At 35.0% G+C, this 19,279-nt stretch overlaps 1 protein-coding gene across 15 annotated transcripts in view; it reads right to left on the bottom strand.

Annotated features, from left to right (window-relative positions):
* The window catches only part of RYR2 (ryanodine receptor 2), a 386,994-nt gene that overhangs the window by 19,921 nt on the left and 347,794 nt on the right, over positions 1-19,279 (bottom strand). For all 15 annotated transcript variants that reach the window (XM_033055730.1, XM_033055733.1, XM_033055736.1 and 12 more), the window contains 10 exons: positions 15,770-15,850; positions 14,696-14,784; positions 13,162-13,290; positions 11,771-11,875; positions 8,160-8,241; positions 6,039-7,342; positions 5,558-5,622; positions 3,622-3,769; positions 2,028-2,114; positions 975-1,199 (listed from right to left, as the gene is read on the bottom strand). In XM_033055730.1, the coding sequence (XP_032911621.1) occupies positions 975-1,199; positions 2,028-2,114; positions 3,622-3,769; positions 5,558-5,622; positions 6,039-7,342; positions 8,160-8,241; positions 11,771-11,875; positions 13,162-13,290; positions 14,696-14,784; positions 15,770-15,850 (2,315 nt within the window). The remainder of the gene's footprint in view (positions 1-974; positions 1,200-2,027; positions 2,115-3,621; positions 3,770-5,557; positions 5,623-6,038; positions 7,343-8,159; positions 8,242-11,770; positions 11,876-13,161; positions 13,291-14,695; positions 14,785-15,769; positions 15,851-19,279) is intronic.

The following is a 19,279-nucleotide window of genomic DNA, read 5'->3' as shown; positions in this document are numbered from 1 at the left end:
AAAAAAAGTAGCATAAAAAGTCATAGTAAAAACAAAGATAAAAGTATGAGTCAGGAGAAGAAAACATCTCAAAAACCAGAAATCTAAGCTTTTGTGCTGCATGGAAACCAATGCAAGAAAAATTGGTTTAGTGTCTGCTGACTTGAAGAGATTCTAAAAGTGGAGGTGAAAATGAACACTAAAAGTGTAAAACGAATTGAGCTACTAATGCAGATTGGTTCTTCTAGCATAAAACAAATTATTAGCCATTAAAAGAGGAAAAGAAAAATATTTAGAACCACATAAAACCTTAATAAAGATATAAGGACAAATGAGGAGCTGGGTCATGAAGGGTCCATTTAATTTAGTACTATCCTGCACTTTGACTTAAGACTTTTGACCTGGAAGTGTGTAAAAATGGGGGAAGAACATGTCAGATACACATCTCCCAGTTCCAGAGATTTATGACATTTGGTTTTCTTAAACCACAACCATCATTTCACCAACGGCATCTTTAGCTTTCACGTCCCTAACAGAGAACTTCTCCAAGATATTCCTTTGAAAGTTGCTTAGGCTCCTGCCAAAACTGCCATAATGTATGTGTGTAAGAACAATGAGCAGTCATTTTACAGTCACAATATGCAGCAGCAGTAGTCCAAAATGCTGCAGTCTCTTCAAATGACCTAATTGACAGACTAGTAATGCAGCATCTAAAACTGTCATCTGCTTCATGTGCATTCACACCTTATCTTCAGCAGTCACAAGCAGCTTCTGAAGCAGGTGACTGCTGTAATTGTCTGGCAGCAATTCAGACTGGCCTACAGCTTCCTGAATAGACACATCACCTAACACACACTTTCTGTGTACATTACACTAACAAAAGAGGTTTCTTTACACAGTGCCCCAATCTGCTTAAGCAGGTTCACTTTGTTCTAATTTATAACACTAGAAGGATAAGTTAGACCTATTAAAAAAAAGGTAATTTTTTTTCTTACTTTCAAACAGTAATACCCTATGATGCAGAAGAATGAGATGACTGTGTGCAGGATGGCCAAAATCCTCAGTGTGGGCTCCATGTAGCCACTGCTTTCTTCCAAGACATAATGCACTGCAATGACCCTCTCATCATCATCATCACTTTCCAGGATGTTCAACTTGGTACTTTCACCATCAGACACCACAGGAAGTTCCTTTTCTTCTGTCACAGCAGATGTGGAAACCTGTTTAAAATACTTAATATTGCAACTGTATTCCTTTGATAGGAGCTTTACAACACTACAAGCTAAGTTGTTGAGCTGAAAAGATGATACCAAAAACAATATAACCGCAAAGAAGCTTTAAGCAAAGATTTTTTTTTGCAGAAAAATGCCCAAAAAGAATACCTCAGGAAGACCTTTTTCTCTTGTTACACCAATCTGTGATAATATGCTTTTTCTATCCCTTTTTTTCACTATGTTAGCAAATTTGGTCCATGATGAATTTTATCGCTTCAAATTCAAGAAAGGGCACAGCCCTCTTAGAAGAAACCCCTGACAGTAGTCTTTATCATCACAGCTCTCTGCCAGAAAATTATTTAAATCCAAAGACTCTAGAGTTGTATTTATGATACTAAAAGTCTTGAAAAAAATCAGTGTCAATATACTCTAGGCAGCTTAAAATGATGTGACTCCTGGCTGTACATACCCTCTCAAGAGAGCATCATGGCACAAAAAAACATCTCAACAGACATAGATTAGTTTAAGTTACCTATGAAGGCTCAGCTTGGCTGGTTCACTGTACTGAGAAATGGAGCATCTGAGGCAAGGGTGTTGCTCTCTGCGTGCTGCCTTTGTCCCAGTACAATGCCCTGTCAATAGCTATTTGTGCACTGGAAGTCTATTTTTACTTCACACAAACATTTCAGCTTTCACCGTGTTGGATTTCTGAAGTGGTAGGATGAATCAGATATTTAACCTGTTAAGCTAGTCAGTTTTACCATAGCATATTGACTACAAAACTCAGATGTTTTCCAGTGTGCAACTTGAAAAGTAATATTATGAGAAATTTACCTTATAGAAAAGAAGGATAAAGTTGATGGCAAAAGCAACAAATAATGCCAACATCCTCATGTTGTAAAAGTTTCGTGCAAAATAATTCTGAAAAGAGAACAGAACATAAATATGCTTTGCCTAATAAAGATTCAACCATCATTAGTAAGTTGCTGCTGAGAGGGTTTTTTTCCCCATATGGAACTTTTTTAATAGAATTATAAATACAAAAAAGACCCCAATCCAACAAACATTTTGAGTGATGTACAAGTTGTCTCCTACTCCACATGTACAATAACGAATAAAAGACCTTTTGTTCCACTGCATTCACAAAGGATGAAGGATTTCTAATTGCCTCTTCACAAATTTTTCATTGTCCTCTCAATACTTGGAGACAACATAAAAACTTCACAATGTAAGAGTAATGTAATAATACAGAAGTCTCTATCTCCCCTGTAGTTCAACATTCATACTTATAACAAATTGCTACTTTTACCAAAAATTGAAAATCCTGCATATAAGTTTATCTTAAATATTTCTATTCCAAAATCAACTGCATTTTACCAGGCCAGAAAAAATTCACGTGTGACCAGAGTACCATGACTTGAAAGCTTTTCTGACATTTTTATGCTATCAAAAGGACTGCAGAAATGCACCTTTTCCCTTCCTGGCAAATCACAAATCTTTACAGCACACATTTTGAATGCTTTAACACACCAACAGGAATTCTGCCATTTTTCTGCCCTAATCATAGATGGCTATTAGTGAAATATAAAATGAGACTTCTAGGAAAAAAATAACACGATTGCAATGTGACTCCCCTAAAATTGTATCTCAGTTCAAAAGCCAAATTTAAACATTTAATTTCTTAATAAGATTTTGACTGTAGTTTTGTAGTTTTGCTATGTTCTCATGCTAGAAATAGGCCACCCCTACACAATTATATACTATATACACAGTACAAGTGTATTTCTTTTTGCTTTGCATTTCACTCTAGCCTCAGAGAATATGAACGGAATATCCTAGCTAATAAAAGCATAGGTTTTAAGCAGTTATGGAGCAACTATTACCTGATATTTTACTAAGAGACTTCAGATGCAGTTTTACATTTTCATTAAGTCTTATTTTCTACAGGTTTTGAAAAGTTTGACAAAGCTTTGCTATTTCACAAAAAAAACCCCCTGTAACATATTTTCTTATTCACTTCAGGTTAAGCATTGTATCTTAGTTGACTTTTTTATAGGACAGCTTGGAATTTCCCAAAAGTGTCTCTCAATGAAGGAGAAATAAGACTGTCTCACTAGTTGCTGTAAAAATTCAGGAATTTTACTCGCAGAAAAATGCATGGATGTTTTACAATGATGCACAGTCATCTCTGAATTTCTAGGTTTGGGACAATAACTGTCTTCCTAAGAATTAATATCTTGTATACCAAGTTATTTGTGTGTTTCTTTTCTCTAACATTCCCATTAAACCATTGCTTTCATGTCCTTTTTATGGACAATGGTGGATAGAAAAATGATGTCCAGCAGATGTTATTTGTCTTTACATTGTTAGAATATGGTGGTACACATCTCTGCCAACAGCTAAACACAGACACTAGAGAACAGCTTACAAGAAGCTTCTGCTGGTATGCAATGATATTCTTCCAGAAAACTGATTCCTGGACTTCTGGCTCTCCATATCTGTGCGTATGCAGTTGTCTTAATTTCTGTTTCCCTTTGTCTTCCTTGGTTTTCTCTTCTTTTTCTCCATCTTCTCCCCTTAGGATACAAATGAAGGCAAAATAATATGTCAAATTAATAAAATTGCTAAATTAAAAGCACACCCTCAAATAGGATATTGCATCTTTTAATGAGGCTCAAGTAGCCATGACTCATGCAGCTCATGCACATGACAAATATCCCTCTTCAGTCCAAAGTGCTGGCAAAGTGACAGTCTGGTTAAGGTTGTAGATGAACTTACTGGTTTGGCACCCTGAAGCTGGTAGAGGCAGGTAATCAAAAATCTGCTCAAACTTGCTATTAGAGGTCCTTCATGATTGTGCAGCTGATACTTGCAGTGATAAAATGTCTGTAAGCTGACAGCTCTATGTCTGCATGAGTGTTTAAGTGCTCCCCCCAACCTCATGCACTTAAACAATCTAGTTCCCACAAAGGCTGCAGAAATCTCGGGCTCTTCTTGCACTTACAAGTCAAACCTCAAGTTTTAAATTCTGCATTTCTGCCCACCTGATAAAGTCATAAGTACCTATTCCAGGAGGAGATGAAGTAAGATTTTGTCAGCATCTGGTGTGTGGGTCTCACCATGCTGTCTCATTAGAGAAAGCCAGAGTTCATGGGCTACCTTCTCCAAACACATGAACTAAAGAACTGAGAGTTGTCTTAGAAGTTAATTTGAACTGTCAGCATAATAGATGAAAAGATCACAGAAGTCCATTTGAAGCAATACCAGAGTGAGAGGTAACTTCTAAATTACATTATTTATTTCTCTGTTCCTATCTACAAACAGAATGACTGATGTCCAAAGCCGGCTCCTCTTCAGAGAAGACATTTGATACACTTTCACATGAAAGTTTGTCATGTAAGGAGCAGCTTCAGGGCAGCTAATAGTGCCAGGCACTGCACTCCTGGCAGAGAAATCAAGTATTACTGCAACTCACGCAGTCAAGCAGAGCAATCAACAACTAATGACCTTCAAAAGTCAGGAAGATTCCCCCTCACAAAGTTATAGTGGCCAAGCTAGAAATTTGCTGCACTGATTAAGAAGAGTTTTTGTCATGGACAAGTGCTTGCCATCCCAGAAGATCAGCAATCATTAGAGTTTGAGACTAAGGGATCGTCTTACAATTTTGGCAGTGATAAATCAGCTGCAGAAGCTGTACACAAAAACGTACATGTATCAGGAATCATAAAATACAGGGATGGAGATCCACAGTTTTTACTGGTTAAAACTAAACACTGTATTTTGCCTTCCATTATTATTATTCTGAGGTAATAGCATTAACATTAGATTTTAACATATCTTAAAAGGGTTTAAATTATCATTGATCAAATCTCAAAAATGTGAGAGTGCTCTGTAATTCATTAAAATTGTACTGGAATGTTAACGTTTTGCAAAATGCATATAACTCAAAACATGTAATAGCATATGGAAGAGGGTAAAGCAGATTCAGTCCCTACCACTGATGGATAGCAGGTCTTTGGAACTAAGGTGCTCTTACAAAGGTTTCAAGAAATTTCTTTTTTTCTAGCTTTGAGATTTGCCAAGAAAATAAAAAATTAATCAATGAAGCACATAATAAAAGAAATTAAATTGACATGACAAAGGATGCTTCTGGGAAGAGAGAAATTCATAGAATCAGAGTGGTGCTTATTACATGGCATTTCCTTGCAAACATGCACAAATGAGGAGGATTGTTAAAAAAACACCCGAACCAACTGGAATGTTAATGAACAGAAAATTAAAGGCAGAGAAGTACAAATGAACCTAAGTTTTTTCAGTAAACAAAAGGGTTTTTTTGTAGGATCACAGGTGAAAGTATTACATACTCAGCTTTTTCAGGTTCTGATTTTGTTTCTTCTTTCTCTTCCTTTTCATCTTCTTTCACCTTCTCCTACAGAAAATCAGGATTAAAAACTGTGTAAACATTATATAGCAAAGAAATTGTTAAAATAATAACCTGAATGCAGAATGTTAGGGGTCTTGTTTTTTGTTAAACAATGTAAAATCTAAAACAATATGATAATCCAATTTACATTTAATGAAGATAGGCAAATTAACACTGAATTAAAAGCAATCCAAAACAGCACATACTTAGAGAAGGCTGTGGAAATTCAAGTTTGTGATGTCAGAAATAGTAAACACCAGTAATTATACATGTAAATTATGTAAATTTACTTGTAATTATACAAGTAAATCATACATTTTTTAAAAAAAGGTCAGAAAACCCAGAAAAACAAGTTTTATTTCAAGACTACATTTAATATATGAAAGAGAGAAATATCTATCAGAAACAGAACATATGATTACCTGGATTTTTTCCTGTACCTCAGGCATTGGTGCTAAGGAGGGAGTGCTTAGTAAATCACTCAAACCAGCATTTGGATTGTGAGGGATCAATTTATACTGTCCACCTTCTCGTTTCAAATCCAAACCAAATATATCTGAGAGCAGATCACTCTCTTCTGTTAAAGTCTGAAGATCTGTCAAGTCTTCCGCAGGCAATGCAGCTTCTGTTGGTTTCCTCTCCCCTTCCTCTTCTTCCCCACGCACCTCATCCTGAGTAGGATCCGGCATATTAGCCAACAGTTCAGCCACCTTGATTTTCTTGGCTCCTTCTACAAGGCTTCCTCCAAGCAGCAAACTGCATATGATACGAAAAAAGCCCCGGACAACACTACAAGCAAAATGTAGTAAGCCCACCAAAATGCTCCAGTAGGAAGAAAACAAAGCCATGACCATGTCCTTCATGGTCATTTTCTTCACTTTTTTCATTTGTTTCTTTAGACTCTTCATGCTGAGCATTTTCATAAGAGTCATTAAATTATACTTGAGGGCTACTAAAGCTGACTTCATGGTCACGAGAGAGAAGAAACCCATTCTAGGATCTTCTTCCTCAGGATTATCTTTCTCATTCTCCTCTTTATTAGCTGACCTTTCATTCAGATCTGACTCAGAGATCTGCGCAGCCAGTTGCATTTCAAAGATGGTATCCTCACAGAAGTTAACAAAAAGTTCCATCTTTTCTTTCTCCCCACCTTCATTCACAACATCAAATATAAACTGTCTCTTTGACTCTTTCACCTGAGGCTTTTCCCACTGAGTCCGACTTGACTCACTTATTTCAAAATAAACGCGCTCAATGCGCTTTGCGCTGCCCATGATTTCTATACGTCCGAGGAAAGGCTGGAAGTAATTCAGCACACTCTCTGAGAGCTCAAGGAACGTTTGCAAGCGTGTATCATGGGGCATGTGTTCTGACAGGTTGGTCAGGAGAACAGCAACATTGAAACCAATGTCTTTTGCGGGCTCATGAAATCGTTTCACAAACTCCTCGTAGTCCAAAGTCTCATTCTCATCTGTTTCAGCACATGACAGCAGAAACTCAGTTTCAGACTGAGTGTAGTGCTTATGGCTTTCCATTGCCCTGTGAAAATCCCTTTTCGAAATTATCCCTTTACCATCAGGGTCATATTCTTTGAATGCATCAGAGGAAGTCAAATCTTTCAATTTTAAGAACATATCAAAAAACTTCAGAATCATCTCCACATTGTTCGATGATTCCACAAGCATATCGACCATTTGCTTTCCAATAGTTCCATTCACAACATTACCTAGAGGTGATGACAGGATATTAATCTCAGCAAATATTTTGGCAAAGAAAAGTCAATTATTGGATAACACACTTACATAAGAAATCTAAAGTCTTTTACTGTTAACTTTACCCTAAGACTTGGAAAAAATTTGACTAAGTATTTGCCATTACAGAAAGGAAGAATTAACAAGGCCTGTAGAGAGAGAACCTACTTTTAATACAGTACTAAAAGTGAGGTAGCATATTATAAATTTCACTATAGTGGAGCACAGACAGATCTAGTGTCACTAGCTCACTATCATCTAGATGAGCCGCTCAGTAGGTTCCCCGCAGAGCACAGCCTAAAGAATTTACTTTGCTTCTAAGGAACTTTCTATGAGCCTAAAGCCTGGGGAGTCATAATTTCAGGACCTTGAACATAGTCACTAGATGAATGAAACTGTTCTTTATGGGTAAGATCACTATATATAGATATATATTAAGGTTGTCAATAAAATGACTGACAAATGGTTTCATCCCCAGAACTCAGGATTTCAACTTAAATAGTAAAAGTCTTTTCATCTAATCCAAAAGATAAGTCAAGTTCATGGAAAAAAATAAAACCTCTGCTAGCTCTGGATTTTATAAAGTTCTGGCATTTGGAATTAATAGGACATACGTCAACTACCCTACCTAAATCTACCATTCACTTTCAGTCCTGAAGGGTCTTCTCACAATTGAGACATGAAAATTAAAAATGCAAAGAAATATAGAGCATTATCTCTCAAATTAAGAAAATTACAAAAGGTAAAAACTTTGCTAGAACAACCGCTAAAGAGATTTCACATTTTTTCTACCTTCCAGCATAGACAGCAACATGACAACCATATCTTTCTGAAGATCCATTAATTCCTTCAAAAGTTCAATTTGACTGGAATCCTAAATAACAAAGACAGAATATAAATATAAATGATACATTGATTTCTTTGATATTGAGTTATTTATGTGCAAGCATATTCCACCTTATAAAAAACAGAAATTAAGAAGCTAGAAGTTTCAAAAATGGTAATAGAGTGAAAATATACTTAATTGCTTAACTCCTCCCAGTATATTTACACCATCATATTTTTAGAGAGAGTAATTTAATAAAAACAAAACTGAATGTGATAAAAGTTTTAAAGTAATAACTGGATATGTTAAGGTCGCAGACAATGCTTCTGTAATGTTTCCTGTCAGCTAAAATATTGTCACTTTTGGTATAATCAAGTCTACAGATATGGAAAATTGTAAAAACAGCAATAGCAGTAGCACACAGAGATCAAATTATAACATGATTCAAAATGAGCAATTTCATTATAGGCCACCAAAAGTTTTGGAGGGAAAAAGAAAAGTTGAAATAAAATGTTAAAATATTTATTAATAAAGTTCCATTAGTAAGTCCTTAGACATGCATTAAATTGATTTTATTTTTTAGCCACCTCTTGTCTCATTGGGTTTACTGAGTTTACTACTCACTTGTCTGGAGTCTATCTGGACAGAATTATTCAACTACTTAATTTCTTCCTCAGTGATACACTGCTGCATCATGCAATTGATAACAAATACTTGTGCAGTGCTGGTCTTCAGAGGGTGGTACAACAATCTCAAGGTATTTTATGGCTGTGGTAGGATGCTTTGCCCTGATAAAGCTCATCTGCTTGGCCTGGAACCCAGTCAGGAGACAAGGCAGTGCAAGTCATCTGTGGTGAGCCACTGGTGGCACCACAGTGGTATTTTTTACTGTTGCATATGCCAGCATATGCTGGCCTGGCTTACCATCTTTAAACACATATCTGTACTTTGAAGTCAGACATGACAGATAAGCTTCTAAACTGACCTAGAGCCCTATGACTGCCAGTCAACTTCTTTCCACTATAAAAATCCCAGACCACTTTCATACAGTTACATTCTTCCACAAACTTGAAGTGTATGGCATTTTTCTCGTGGATTTGGGATGCCTCTCCACAGTTACTTCCCAAGGATTGAGAGAAATAGGAAGAAGTAAATCACAGAAAGAAGTGTGGTGAGAGTCATCAACCTCTAGGTAAAGTTTCTTCTACTACTTTGCATAGAATTGCTTTAACAGAATTGCTTTCATGTAGTGCGCTTTGACATTTAGTGTTATAGTTGACCACTGATTTTAGCTTCTATACTGTGTAGTAAGTAATTCTGGTTAAGATCTGCCTGTTCATTTTTCTTGATAAGTAACTCATCTTTTATAAATTTATCTGATTTTCCATCTTTAAAACAGGACAGTGATTTAATCATACCTCTGTAATTCCTTCAATTTAAACTGTTAGCAGAATCTGAAGCTAAGGAAGGGTTTACTTTCATTTAAACCCTTTTCTGTGAAGGAGTTTAAATGCAAAAAGGAGTTCCTTCTGTTCTTCAGACTCAAATAAAAGGTTTTTATAATAAACTTTTGCCTAAAGCACTCACTCCACCCTCAACAATGACAATTTGGATTTTGGATTGAAAAGGGTGTAATTTGGAAATAACAAGATTTTTAATTGATTTGCCCTGTACGTTTTCATTACAAAACTTTTAACTACAAAAGTTGTTTACAGCCCGGAGGATCTTTGTTCATTTGGACTAAAAATTGTAGTTTCTTTTTCTGCCTTAGATTTTTAAGTAGTATTACCATTATCACATTGCTACTTACTGGTAGAGAAGACAGAGAATTAAAATGCAAAAAAACAACCAAACAAAAAAACCCCAAAACCCCAAACAAAAGAGTGATTTAATTTTGCTCCTGTTAAAATCTTGCTTCAAATGTTCTCCAAAAGTGCTCTGGAAACACAGGATTGGAAACAAAACCCAAGTATTTAGCCTAGGCAGGCCCCTCCTACAGATAAAAGCCATAGAGCAACTTCTAACTCCCCTTAGTCACACTCAACACTTTTGAAAACTGGTATTTTAACAGAATCTGAAAAACTTATTAATATATTCTTGTCATGCATACTAACAAACAGAAGAGTCCATGTCTATTCTGGTATTTCTTGCTGAGGCAAAAGCTTGTGCAAGCAAGAGAAAGACACCATCATTATTTCTTGTGATACATTTGGAAGGATACACTGGGAGTAGACTGTGTTTCTCTCATGCCACAGAACATCACAAGTCCATACTCCTGTTGTGCAAAGTTGCTGGGCTATCTTTGAAGCAGCAGGATTAGTATTGTTATTTTCTAGATTCAGTAATCAAAGATGTTGTGAAACCACTCTGAGCACAGCTGAGACTATAAACTTGTCATTACTTTAAAAGCAAATCTTGCCAATAGCCACACCGTATTTCATAATCAACACATAGCTGCCATGTGTTTGACTGACTGTCAGTACCTACTTAAATACCTCTTCCCAGTTTGCTTTAGTGGAACAGGAAGAAAGTTCAATAACCTTCACCGTGGTCTACCCAAACATTGACTATTGAAAAATTATTAAAATAAAAAAAGATGTTTCAAAACCAGAATGGTATCTATAGGAACTTTTAAATGCACTTCAGTAGGAATGCAATGCATTTCTCTTGAAAATCAGGTTTGATTGTGATGCCATTTGTGGGAAGAAGGTTTATATTTAGCCATAAGGTATAAGAAGTGGACCTGTAGCCCAAAGTCAACAAATGTAAGGAAGCAGTCTACTTTCATCCATTAACCTCCAAGGGCAGGGAGAAAAATAATCTGAGCAAGACTACTTTAATTATGCAAAGAATACCTACATGGAAAACCTCAGAGACTTCAGAGCTGTATTTCTTAACAATAACACTTTCACAAGCATATGACATTTTTCTCTAAAAATGTCCAGTTATGTAAAAAAATTAGCACATTCAATTAAAATGTGTAATTCTTTTAAAAATTTAAGAAATAGAAAAACGCACTGCTTAAGGATAGGATTCCTCGCACCTAATTTTCACATTCTAAGTAACTGTTTGTACCAGACCTCTTCACTATTTCTACAGCTTATGAAATGAGTACTCACACCCAAAAGAAATTCACCCATTATAAGGTCTGACTACTCTTTACTAAGAGTGAAAAAGGTTTAGATGCAGACTTGTTGAACTAGGGTTTAATAATGATGAACTAGTGTTCAGTGTAGGAGCCATCAGCAAACATGATGGGTCCTGCATAAAAGGAAACTGCAGAAAATGCTGTGAGAGAATTTTGGTCCTGAAGACCAGAACTGAAAGTTCTTTCTGAATATCAGTGATATGCTTTGTTTGCAGTTTGATGTAATCTGCTTTGTACCTGTGGCCAGTCTGCTATTCACACCTGCTCTGACTTTTCAATTTACTCCTTCAATTTCATTGTATTCTATCATCTCTGTCTTTTGTTTTTCCTACCAACTGTTGTTATTAATAACTCAAACACATTAGCATTTGTCCCTCTTTTACAAAAATGCCCGTGAATTAAGAAGTAAAAAGTAAAACAGAAAGATACCTGAGACAGCTTCATCTGCATGTGGGCAAACACATGAAGGAAACCAACTACTGCATCCCACAGCCTGCTGTGTGCCAGACTTTGCTGATTCCCGGTACATGGCCCCTTTTGTTCAGGCAACAAACAAAAAAGAAAACCAAAGTTGTTTGCAAGAAATTCAACAAAAATCAGGCAGAAATACACATAAGTGCATAGCTTGGGGCTGTCCTTTAGAAACTGCTATAAAATATTAAACATATCTAGAATTATCTATTTAATTAGACCCTGACTGTATACAATGCCTACTCCTAATAACCATTCTACCTGTTTTAGCCAAGTCTCAATATACTAATTCAGAACCCCAAAGTGTGCATATGTTTGCAACTTCAAACAATAAATGCTAAAGCTTCAAGCTGTTTCTTCCTTATGTAGTTCTGTAAATTAGGAAAAACCTTAGAGAAGGTTAATGCAAAATTCACATAAGGGATTAGAGAATCAGTTTCCTGATTTTTCCCCTCAGCATATTGTAAAGCCCAGTGCCAAAAAATACTTAAAGAAAATTCTAACTTCTGAAAAACAGGAGCACAAAAGCTTTTTAAGCCTCAAAGGATAACAAATAAAATCTTTACCAGATAAAAACACTGCTTGTGATTTGAGAAATATGTATACATTAAATATATTTAAGCAAATGCATGGAAGTTGTCTCTTCTCATTTTCATTCAGTGCTATTCCATCATATTTCATCCTCATGAACTACAACATACTATTTTCATAATTTTTCATTTGGTGAATGACACCAATGTAAAAGACACCTAACAGTCTAACAAGATCCTCTCCAACCTACTTATTATATGTAGAATCAAATTCTAATATTGTCAACTTATTTACACAAGCAATTAATACAGAACTAAATGACACTGAATTCTTTAGATATCCTGGAAGAACTGCTATATTTCCATTTTGACAGAGTTGATCCCAATCTCATTTATTTCTGAGTCCACCTCAAGTGCATCTCCACCATTCTCAAATATAAAATGTGAACTCACCATTTCAAACATAGCATTGATGCCTTAAAACAATCTAATTCCTGACAGAAAATACCATCTAATGTTATATTGACTAAATAGCGGCTATGATCTACACTGAAATTAGTTTTCTCAGTGGACTAAAAGTAAAGGCCGTAGCAGTCTACATTTTAATACATTTATAAGATTGCAAAAGAGTAGTGACAGGTGTATATACATATATTTGAACATTTTGCTTCGTACATAAACAAATACACTAAAATAATGTTGAAGAATAAATGCATCTATATTATATTTCTAGGTTATGTCTAGCTACCTTATATTTTCATGTCAACGGTATGATGAATTTTCTTTCAAGTTCATAGCATTCTAATGAAATTAATTTACCTGGATATACTCTGTGAGAGTATTGAAAACTTGTTTTGCAACCTGGATGGCTTTGGAAAAATTTCGTTGTCCTTGCTCATCAATAACATCCTTCCCAGAATAATACCAATAGAAATCACTGATGGATTCCTAAAGAAAAACCAGTTGTGAGAAGCACAAAGAGATTTTGTGGCCAAACTGGCTCTAGCTGGATATTCATCAATACAACAAAAGAGTTTTTGACAGTTCTAGTTCTGAAAATTATTTGGTTTATAAAGGCTTTAAATGAACCACCCAGTGATTCTCAAGTACTACTTCAAGAATTGTAGTTTCACCTCCAGGGAATCAATAGGAAGACAAATGTAAGGAAAGAAATAACCTAAATACCCCACAGCAAACCTCAAAATAAAATAAATTAAAAATTAGATGAGTTGGTATCTGATCTTAGAAATACAACCACCTGCATTCTGAAAAGGAGTGCTCAGTAGTACTGTCATGCTGCACACTGTTCATTAAACAATGTCTCTTTACACTGCATGATTGACACCTAGTCAATAGTGGGAGCAAATCTTGCTTTGTGTGCACAATTCTTCTCTCCATCTTCCCCAAATGCAATCTTATTAATTTTTCAACAAAGTAAGCAACAAAATGAAAATCACTGCATTGTCTCTACAACTTCTACAGAACGCATACAGATAGAAAGCAATGTTGATAGAAGCAGCAGTGTAAACAAAAAAAAGAAAAATAATTTTCAAAGTCTGGAATTCTCAGAGCAAATAAAGAATGGTTAATGGGAACTTAAAAAGATAAATAGGTTTTTTTAAAAAAACCACAATATAATATATTATCACATGCAGCGATTTTCAGAAAAAAAAAGAGAATTATAGGTAAAAATTAGGAGCATGTATCACAAAATATGTTTTCACCCCATTCACATGCTGCAATCTGGAAACAAAGTACATTGTTTTCATTACTTTCTACTTTCTTGTGACAATGAAATGTTTTCATATTACAAGGATTTGTGAGATAATTAAAATAGATGATCAAAAGGGTTTTTAATAGTTTTTTTCCTTTTGCCTTTTTTCCCCTCCTTAGAAAATGTGCTCTGTTACACTTCACTCCAGTTTCTCAGCATTCATTCACAGAGCGGTCAGTGCTCAGCCTAAATCAGAATATGGATGACAAAGCTGTCTGAAGCTGAACTTGAGCAATACAAAATGTTCCTCACTCACAGGGTAGTTTCAGTCAACACTTGGCTTCCTGTGCTCAAGGATACATTGAGCACATCCCCACCTCCTGCTGCTGTCTTTGGATAACAGCCTCTGTCACATTCCTGTGGGTAAAGGCTGAAACCATTTCACATGTATGTTACCTTTGACTCTCCCAATATAAAATAAAAAATTCTTAAAGAACTGCAACCACTAGAGAATTTCAGCCTTTCTCGTCAGCTTGGGCTACCACAATAAGTATGATGAAAAATGAATGCAATCCTGTAATTAAACTTGTATAGAAGTAAATCATATTTTCATCTACTTAGTGTACATAAATTACTTACCTGAACTCTCAATAAGTAATCCACAGTAGAAATGATAATATTAACAGTTGTGTTGTTACCAGTTTGAGTTCTCAGGTAATTCTGAAAATCTAAAAATTCAAATAGAAGTTTAATTTCAATTTATTTAAATTTAAAAACTACTTCTGAAAATCAATTTTGATTTACGATGATTTAGAAAAGTTTAGCTTACAGGTATGGATTGGGCTTTCTTCTCTTTGATTTTTTGTGGTTTTTGGGGGGGGGGAGGGTTTGTTTGGTTTTTTTGTGTGTGTGTGTCGATAAACCATTGTAAGTGTTTCAAGAACTTATTGCAGAGATCACATACCGGTGAACTACTGAAACCAAAACTTTGTTGATATATTTCACTTGCAAAACTCTAACATATTTATAACTAGAACTACATCAATATCAATGCAATTCTACTTAGAATATATTTTGTTAAGTAAAATTAAATCACATAATTATATAAATCCTGATAACTAAGTCAGAAATATGTCTAATGCCTAAAAAGGAAAAATATCCTTTTTATTCTATTTTCATTGCCTAAGAATGACAGAGAACACAGGGAAATAGAATTAATTAAAAAAAATACACTTAAATTCTCAATTTTTAATGTGCTTTTTTAATATGTAAAATATATGCTATTTCTCCAAGAAAGGTATGGCGTACATAGTGACTTCATCTACAGTTCTAGCTGACATTAGTGCAGTGTGCACCAGCAAGCAGATGCACGCTAAAGGACAATAAAGACAACTTCCTCCTACATTTTCCTCTGAATCTTCCATGCCTAGAATTTATAAATCACAGATATTTTCCTATGGAAATTTAATTTTTCTACTAGGTCAAGATCCAAGACCCACCATTTTGGAAACTATTGTCTTATCTACAAAATTAGGGCTGTTAAAAAACACTGTCATCTTAATTCCACTTCAAGATTTTCCCTTCATGAACAGTCTAGCAGCTATTCCACCTTCCATAATATTTCACGAAGGGTGTCAAACCTTCAACAACTAAGAGCTTTTATCATCAGTTACCATCACCTTGACTTGGCTGCCTGGCAGCCTGCCCACAAACCTGAATTGTGTCCTTCACAAAGCAACTGAAGGAAGCGGAAGAGGTCACAGGTGAACTCATCATCCTGCATCACCTTTTCTCCTGTAGAAAGGCCAGATGGAAGCAGGTTATCACAGTCTGCCAAGTAACACCCACAGCCCCTGAAGAAAATCTCCATAATTAATATTAAGAAAGAGAGAAGGGGAGAGAAAATTTATAACCACAATCTATCTGAAGCACCTATGATATGTGCTTGGCAGATAGTTATTAGGTTATTATAAAAAAAAAATTACAAAACTTAACTTTAAAATATGGCAGCATGAGCTTGGCAACATTTTACAAATAATTCCTGATTTACATCCTTGTTTGACTTCACTGGGCATGGAGGCTGTGTCACATACAAAGGTTAGGGTTGGATCTATTTGGTTCCCATTAATCACAAAAGAAGGTACTTAAAATATAGTTTGAGATTTAATCAATAGGTTATGAAAATCACTCCTCAAATAAACTATTTGATTTCAAAATATTCTATAACAACCCATGAAATTTACAGCTATGTGTACTCTCAAGAACCATTTAGACTGAAATATTTGAGGATTTAGTACCTGTCTGCGGCTGACACAAAGTGGATGTGCCTCCTTTGACAAAATAAAGCAAGACATTTATAATTAATTAAGACCAAATGCCAAAATGCTTTACTGAATTAGGCCCTTCAGTTAATTTTTTGGTAAACATCTAATATCCAAATTAATAAAGCTTCAAGCCCTTTTTTTTTCCCCACAGGAAAACAGCATCCTAAAAAGCCCTCATTTAGCACATAATTATTTCAAGTACATCAATACATACAGTTAACTTTGTACAGGGAGATGTGAAGAAGAGAAATAACCATTCACCCAGGAAAACAATCACAACTGAGGAAAATGTAGAATAGCTTACAATGACACACGAGGACAATACTAGAGGTCTTAAAGCAATAAAGGCCACCTATCAAAAGTAAGAAAATTCCCATATAGAACCATGGGGTAGTATTTTTGACTATATATGCAAAGATAGAAGTCACAGAAACTTGTACTATTTAAGAATATACATAATTTGAATATATAACATGCCCTATTTTTAAACAGGAAAAGGAGGGATATTAAAATGTAAGCAAACTGCAAAACAGTTTGAAAGAATTTTTCTTGGAGGGGATATAATTTAGGTTCTACAATGACAGGATATTTAGTGTGTGAAGAAGAGACCAGAAAAGTAAGTAAAGGCATTATTTTTTTTTTTCTAATTTAGATATCTTAGTTAAATTAATGATTACTTTCATGCTATTCAGCTGCTAGATAATTCTAATTATAATATCCACATTTACAGATTACTATATTATTATAATTAGATTATCACTGTTTGGGCTAGATTTGGCTATGATCAAGTTAATTTTCTTCATACTAGCTAGCTGAAATACAGACAGTATTTAGTATGATTTGGAGTATACAGAGACATTATCAGAAGTTTAACTTTATATAAAGTCATTAGCAATTATAATTTCCAGGTAATGGACTTCTCAGTCCACAGACTGAATTTTAAAGTGAGAATCTTCAGTACACTAGGAATAGGAATCAAAAGCATTTTGAAAACTAATAGGAATATTTTAAAGTACAAAATTTCACACTTTTCTGTTGCCCTCAAGACAATGTTTGGTATTAAGAGCATGTATCACTAAGGCATATGCCAAAATAATTTCTTGTACCATAGGGAAAGAAAGGATGCTTTTCCTCCTAACTCTAGATGTGTACTTGGGGCAGTCACAAAAAATACTTTGAATGACATTCCATGACATTTTTCTCCATTGAAAACATAACTACCAGGCACATAGTTTTGCAGTCACAGGAGACTGAAAACCCTTTTAGCTAATTAAACAATGAAAAATAAATGACTATTTCTGTCATTGCTGATGAACATACACATGCAATATATGCCCCAGAAGGCAAAAACAGGAGGTAGTTGGGCTCTTAGAAGTATATTATTCAATATTATATGCAGTCCTGCAAGAGAGTTTCATATGCTGCTGGCCAAATGCCACTAGAAAAGATTTCTCAGGGTTAGTTACCTCTTTTTAATTTAACTGAACTCTTGTCACGCTCTAAGTTATGTATTAAGTCACATGCTTTGTTGAACTAGGTGCAAAAATAAGAATTACAGAAAGCCAAATATATGGTGAAGCCTGTATCACACATGTAATGCTTGTAGCTTGACTGATGAGATGGCAATGATTTTATAAAATAATTCATCAGGAAACTTGCTTGGAAAAATCAAGCCCATGAAAGGCTCAATCATCTATTTCTTGCATATTAAGGCACCACTGAATCAAAGCCATTTGTAGTAATAAGACTACAGAATAAGTTACAGTTTAATCTTTTTGATCTCTGTTTTTCTTGCTTTATTAGGAAGTAAGATATTCAAGACCAAAAAAGAAAACAAATCTCAAGTTAAAATGTTTTAAAGACCCTGGCTTTTAGTACAGTTACCGGAATTTTTATTCAATAAATTCCATTCTTATTACTGGAAGGGCCTGGAAGTGTCTTTAAATAAACCGCAATTTGAACACAAGCTATTGCAAAATTCTTCAAAATCAGAAGCTGTTTAGGTGCATCATTGCACAAAAGCTGAAAGGTCTTTTCCTTTAAGAAATATTTTTACATATTTTAAAATGAAGCAAAAAAAAGTCCATCTCAAACCATCTGGCCACACTATGATTTACAGTGTCCTGGTTTTCAATTTTTACACCTGATCAAAAAGAGACTAGAACCAATTTTGGAATTATCATTTTCAGATTGCACTTACTGACTAGAAGAAGTGCCTCACTGGCAACTACTGAAATGGAGAACCATTTCTTTGTATAAAATTCAAGAGAGCAACCTTTGCTGCTGTGCACACAAATTCATGCCAGTTCCCACAAGATTTGCAAAGAATGTACTTACAAACAAGCACACTACATATAGTATGATTTAGATTATTATGAACAAAACATTCTTTAATTTCTGTTGATATTAGATATATTCTGGCAAACAGCTGCTCAGATATTAAAATGCTGCCATTGCTCATGCTGTATGTTAATGGAATGGTTGTACCCAAAAAGGCTTTAAGCCTGCAGCTTTTGCAAAACTGGCAGTTTGTGTTTGTGATATACAGGAACAGAGGTATCAGGTGTAGGAAACAAAAATAAAATTCAATGAAAAATTAAATACATGGCGTTATTTTTCATTGAAAGTGCATGTGTCAAAGTTCAATGATTCTCTCCCTCTTTCTCAATTTTATTTTAAAAATCCTCAGTAGAAAAGATCTGACTTCTATTGTTACTCAGAATCATGGGGTCCATAGTACTTATTATAGAAATATAAAAATACTTTCAAAGGGGAACAGAACTTCTTTCATGACGGCTGTGAAACAAGAGCAAATCTGTCCCATGATAAAGCAAGTGAATTTATTCTTATCACAAGATCCAGATAGTATTGAGTTGGATTGCGAATGTTGCATGTCTTT

Source organism: Catharus ustulatus, chromosome 3 (assembly GCF_009819885.2).
Source record: "Catharus ustulatus isolate bCatUst1 chromosome 3, bCatUst1.pri.v2, whole genome shotgun sequence".
In the NCBI taxonomy this organism is placed as follows: domain Eukaryota; kingdom Metazoa; phylum Chordata; class Aves; order Passeriformes; family Turdidae; genus Catharus; species Catharus ustulatus.
The sequence above is the reverse complement of the archived record's forward strand: the minus strand, read 5'-3'. Positions and strand labels throughout refer to the sequence as shown.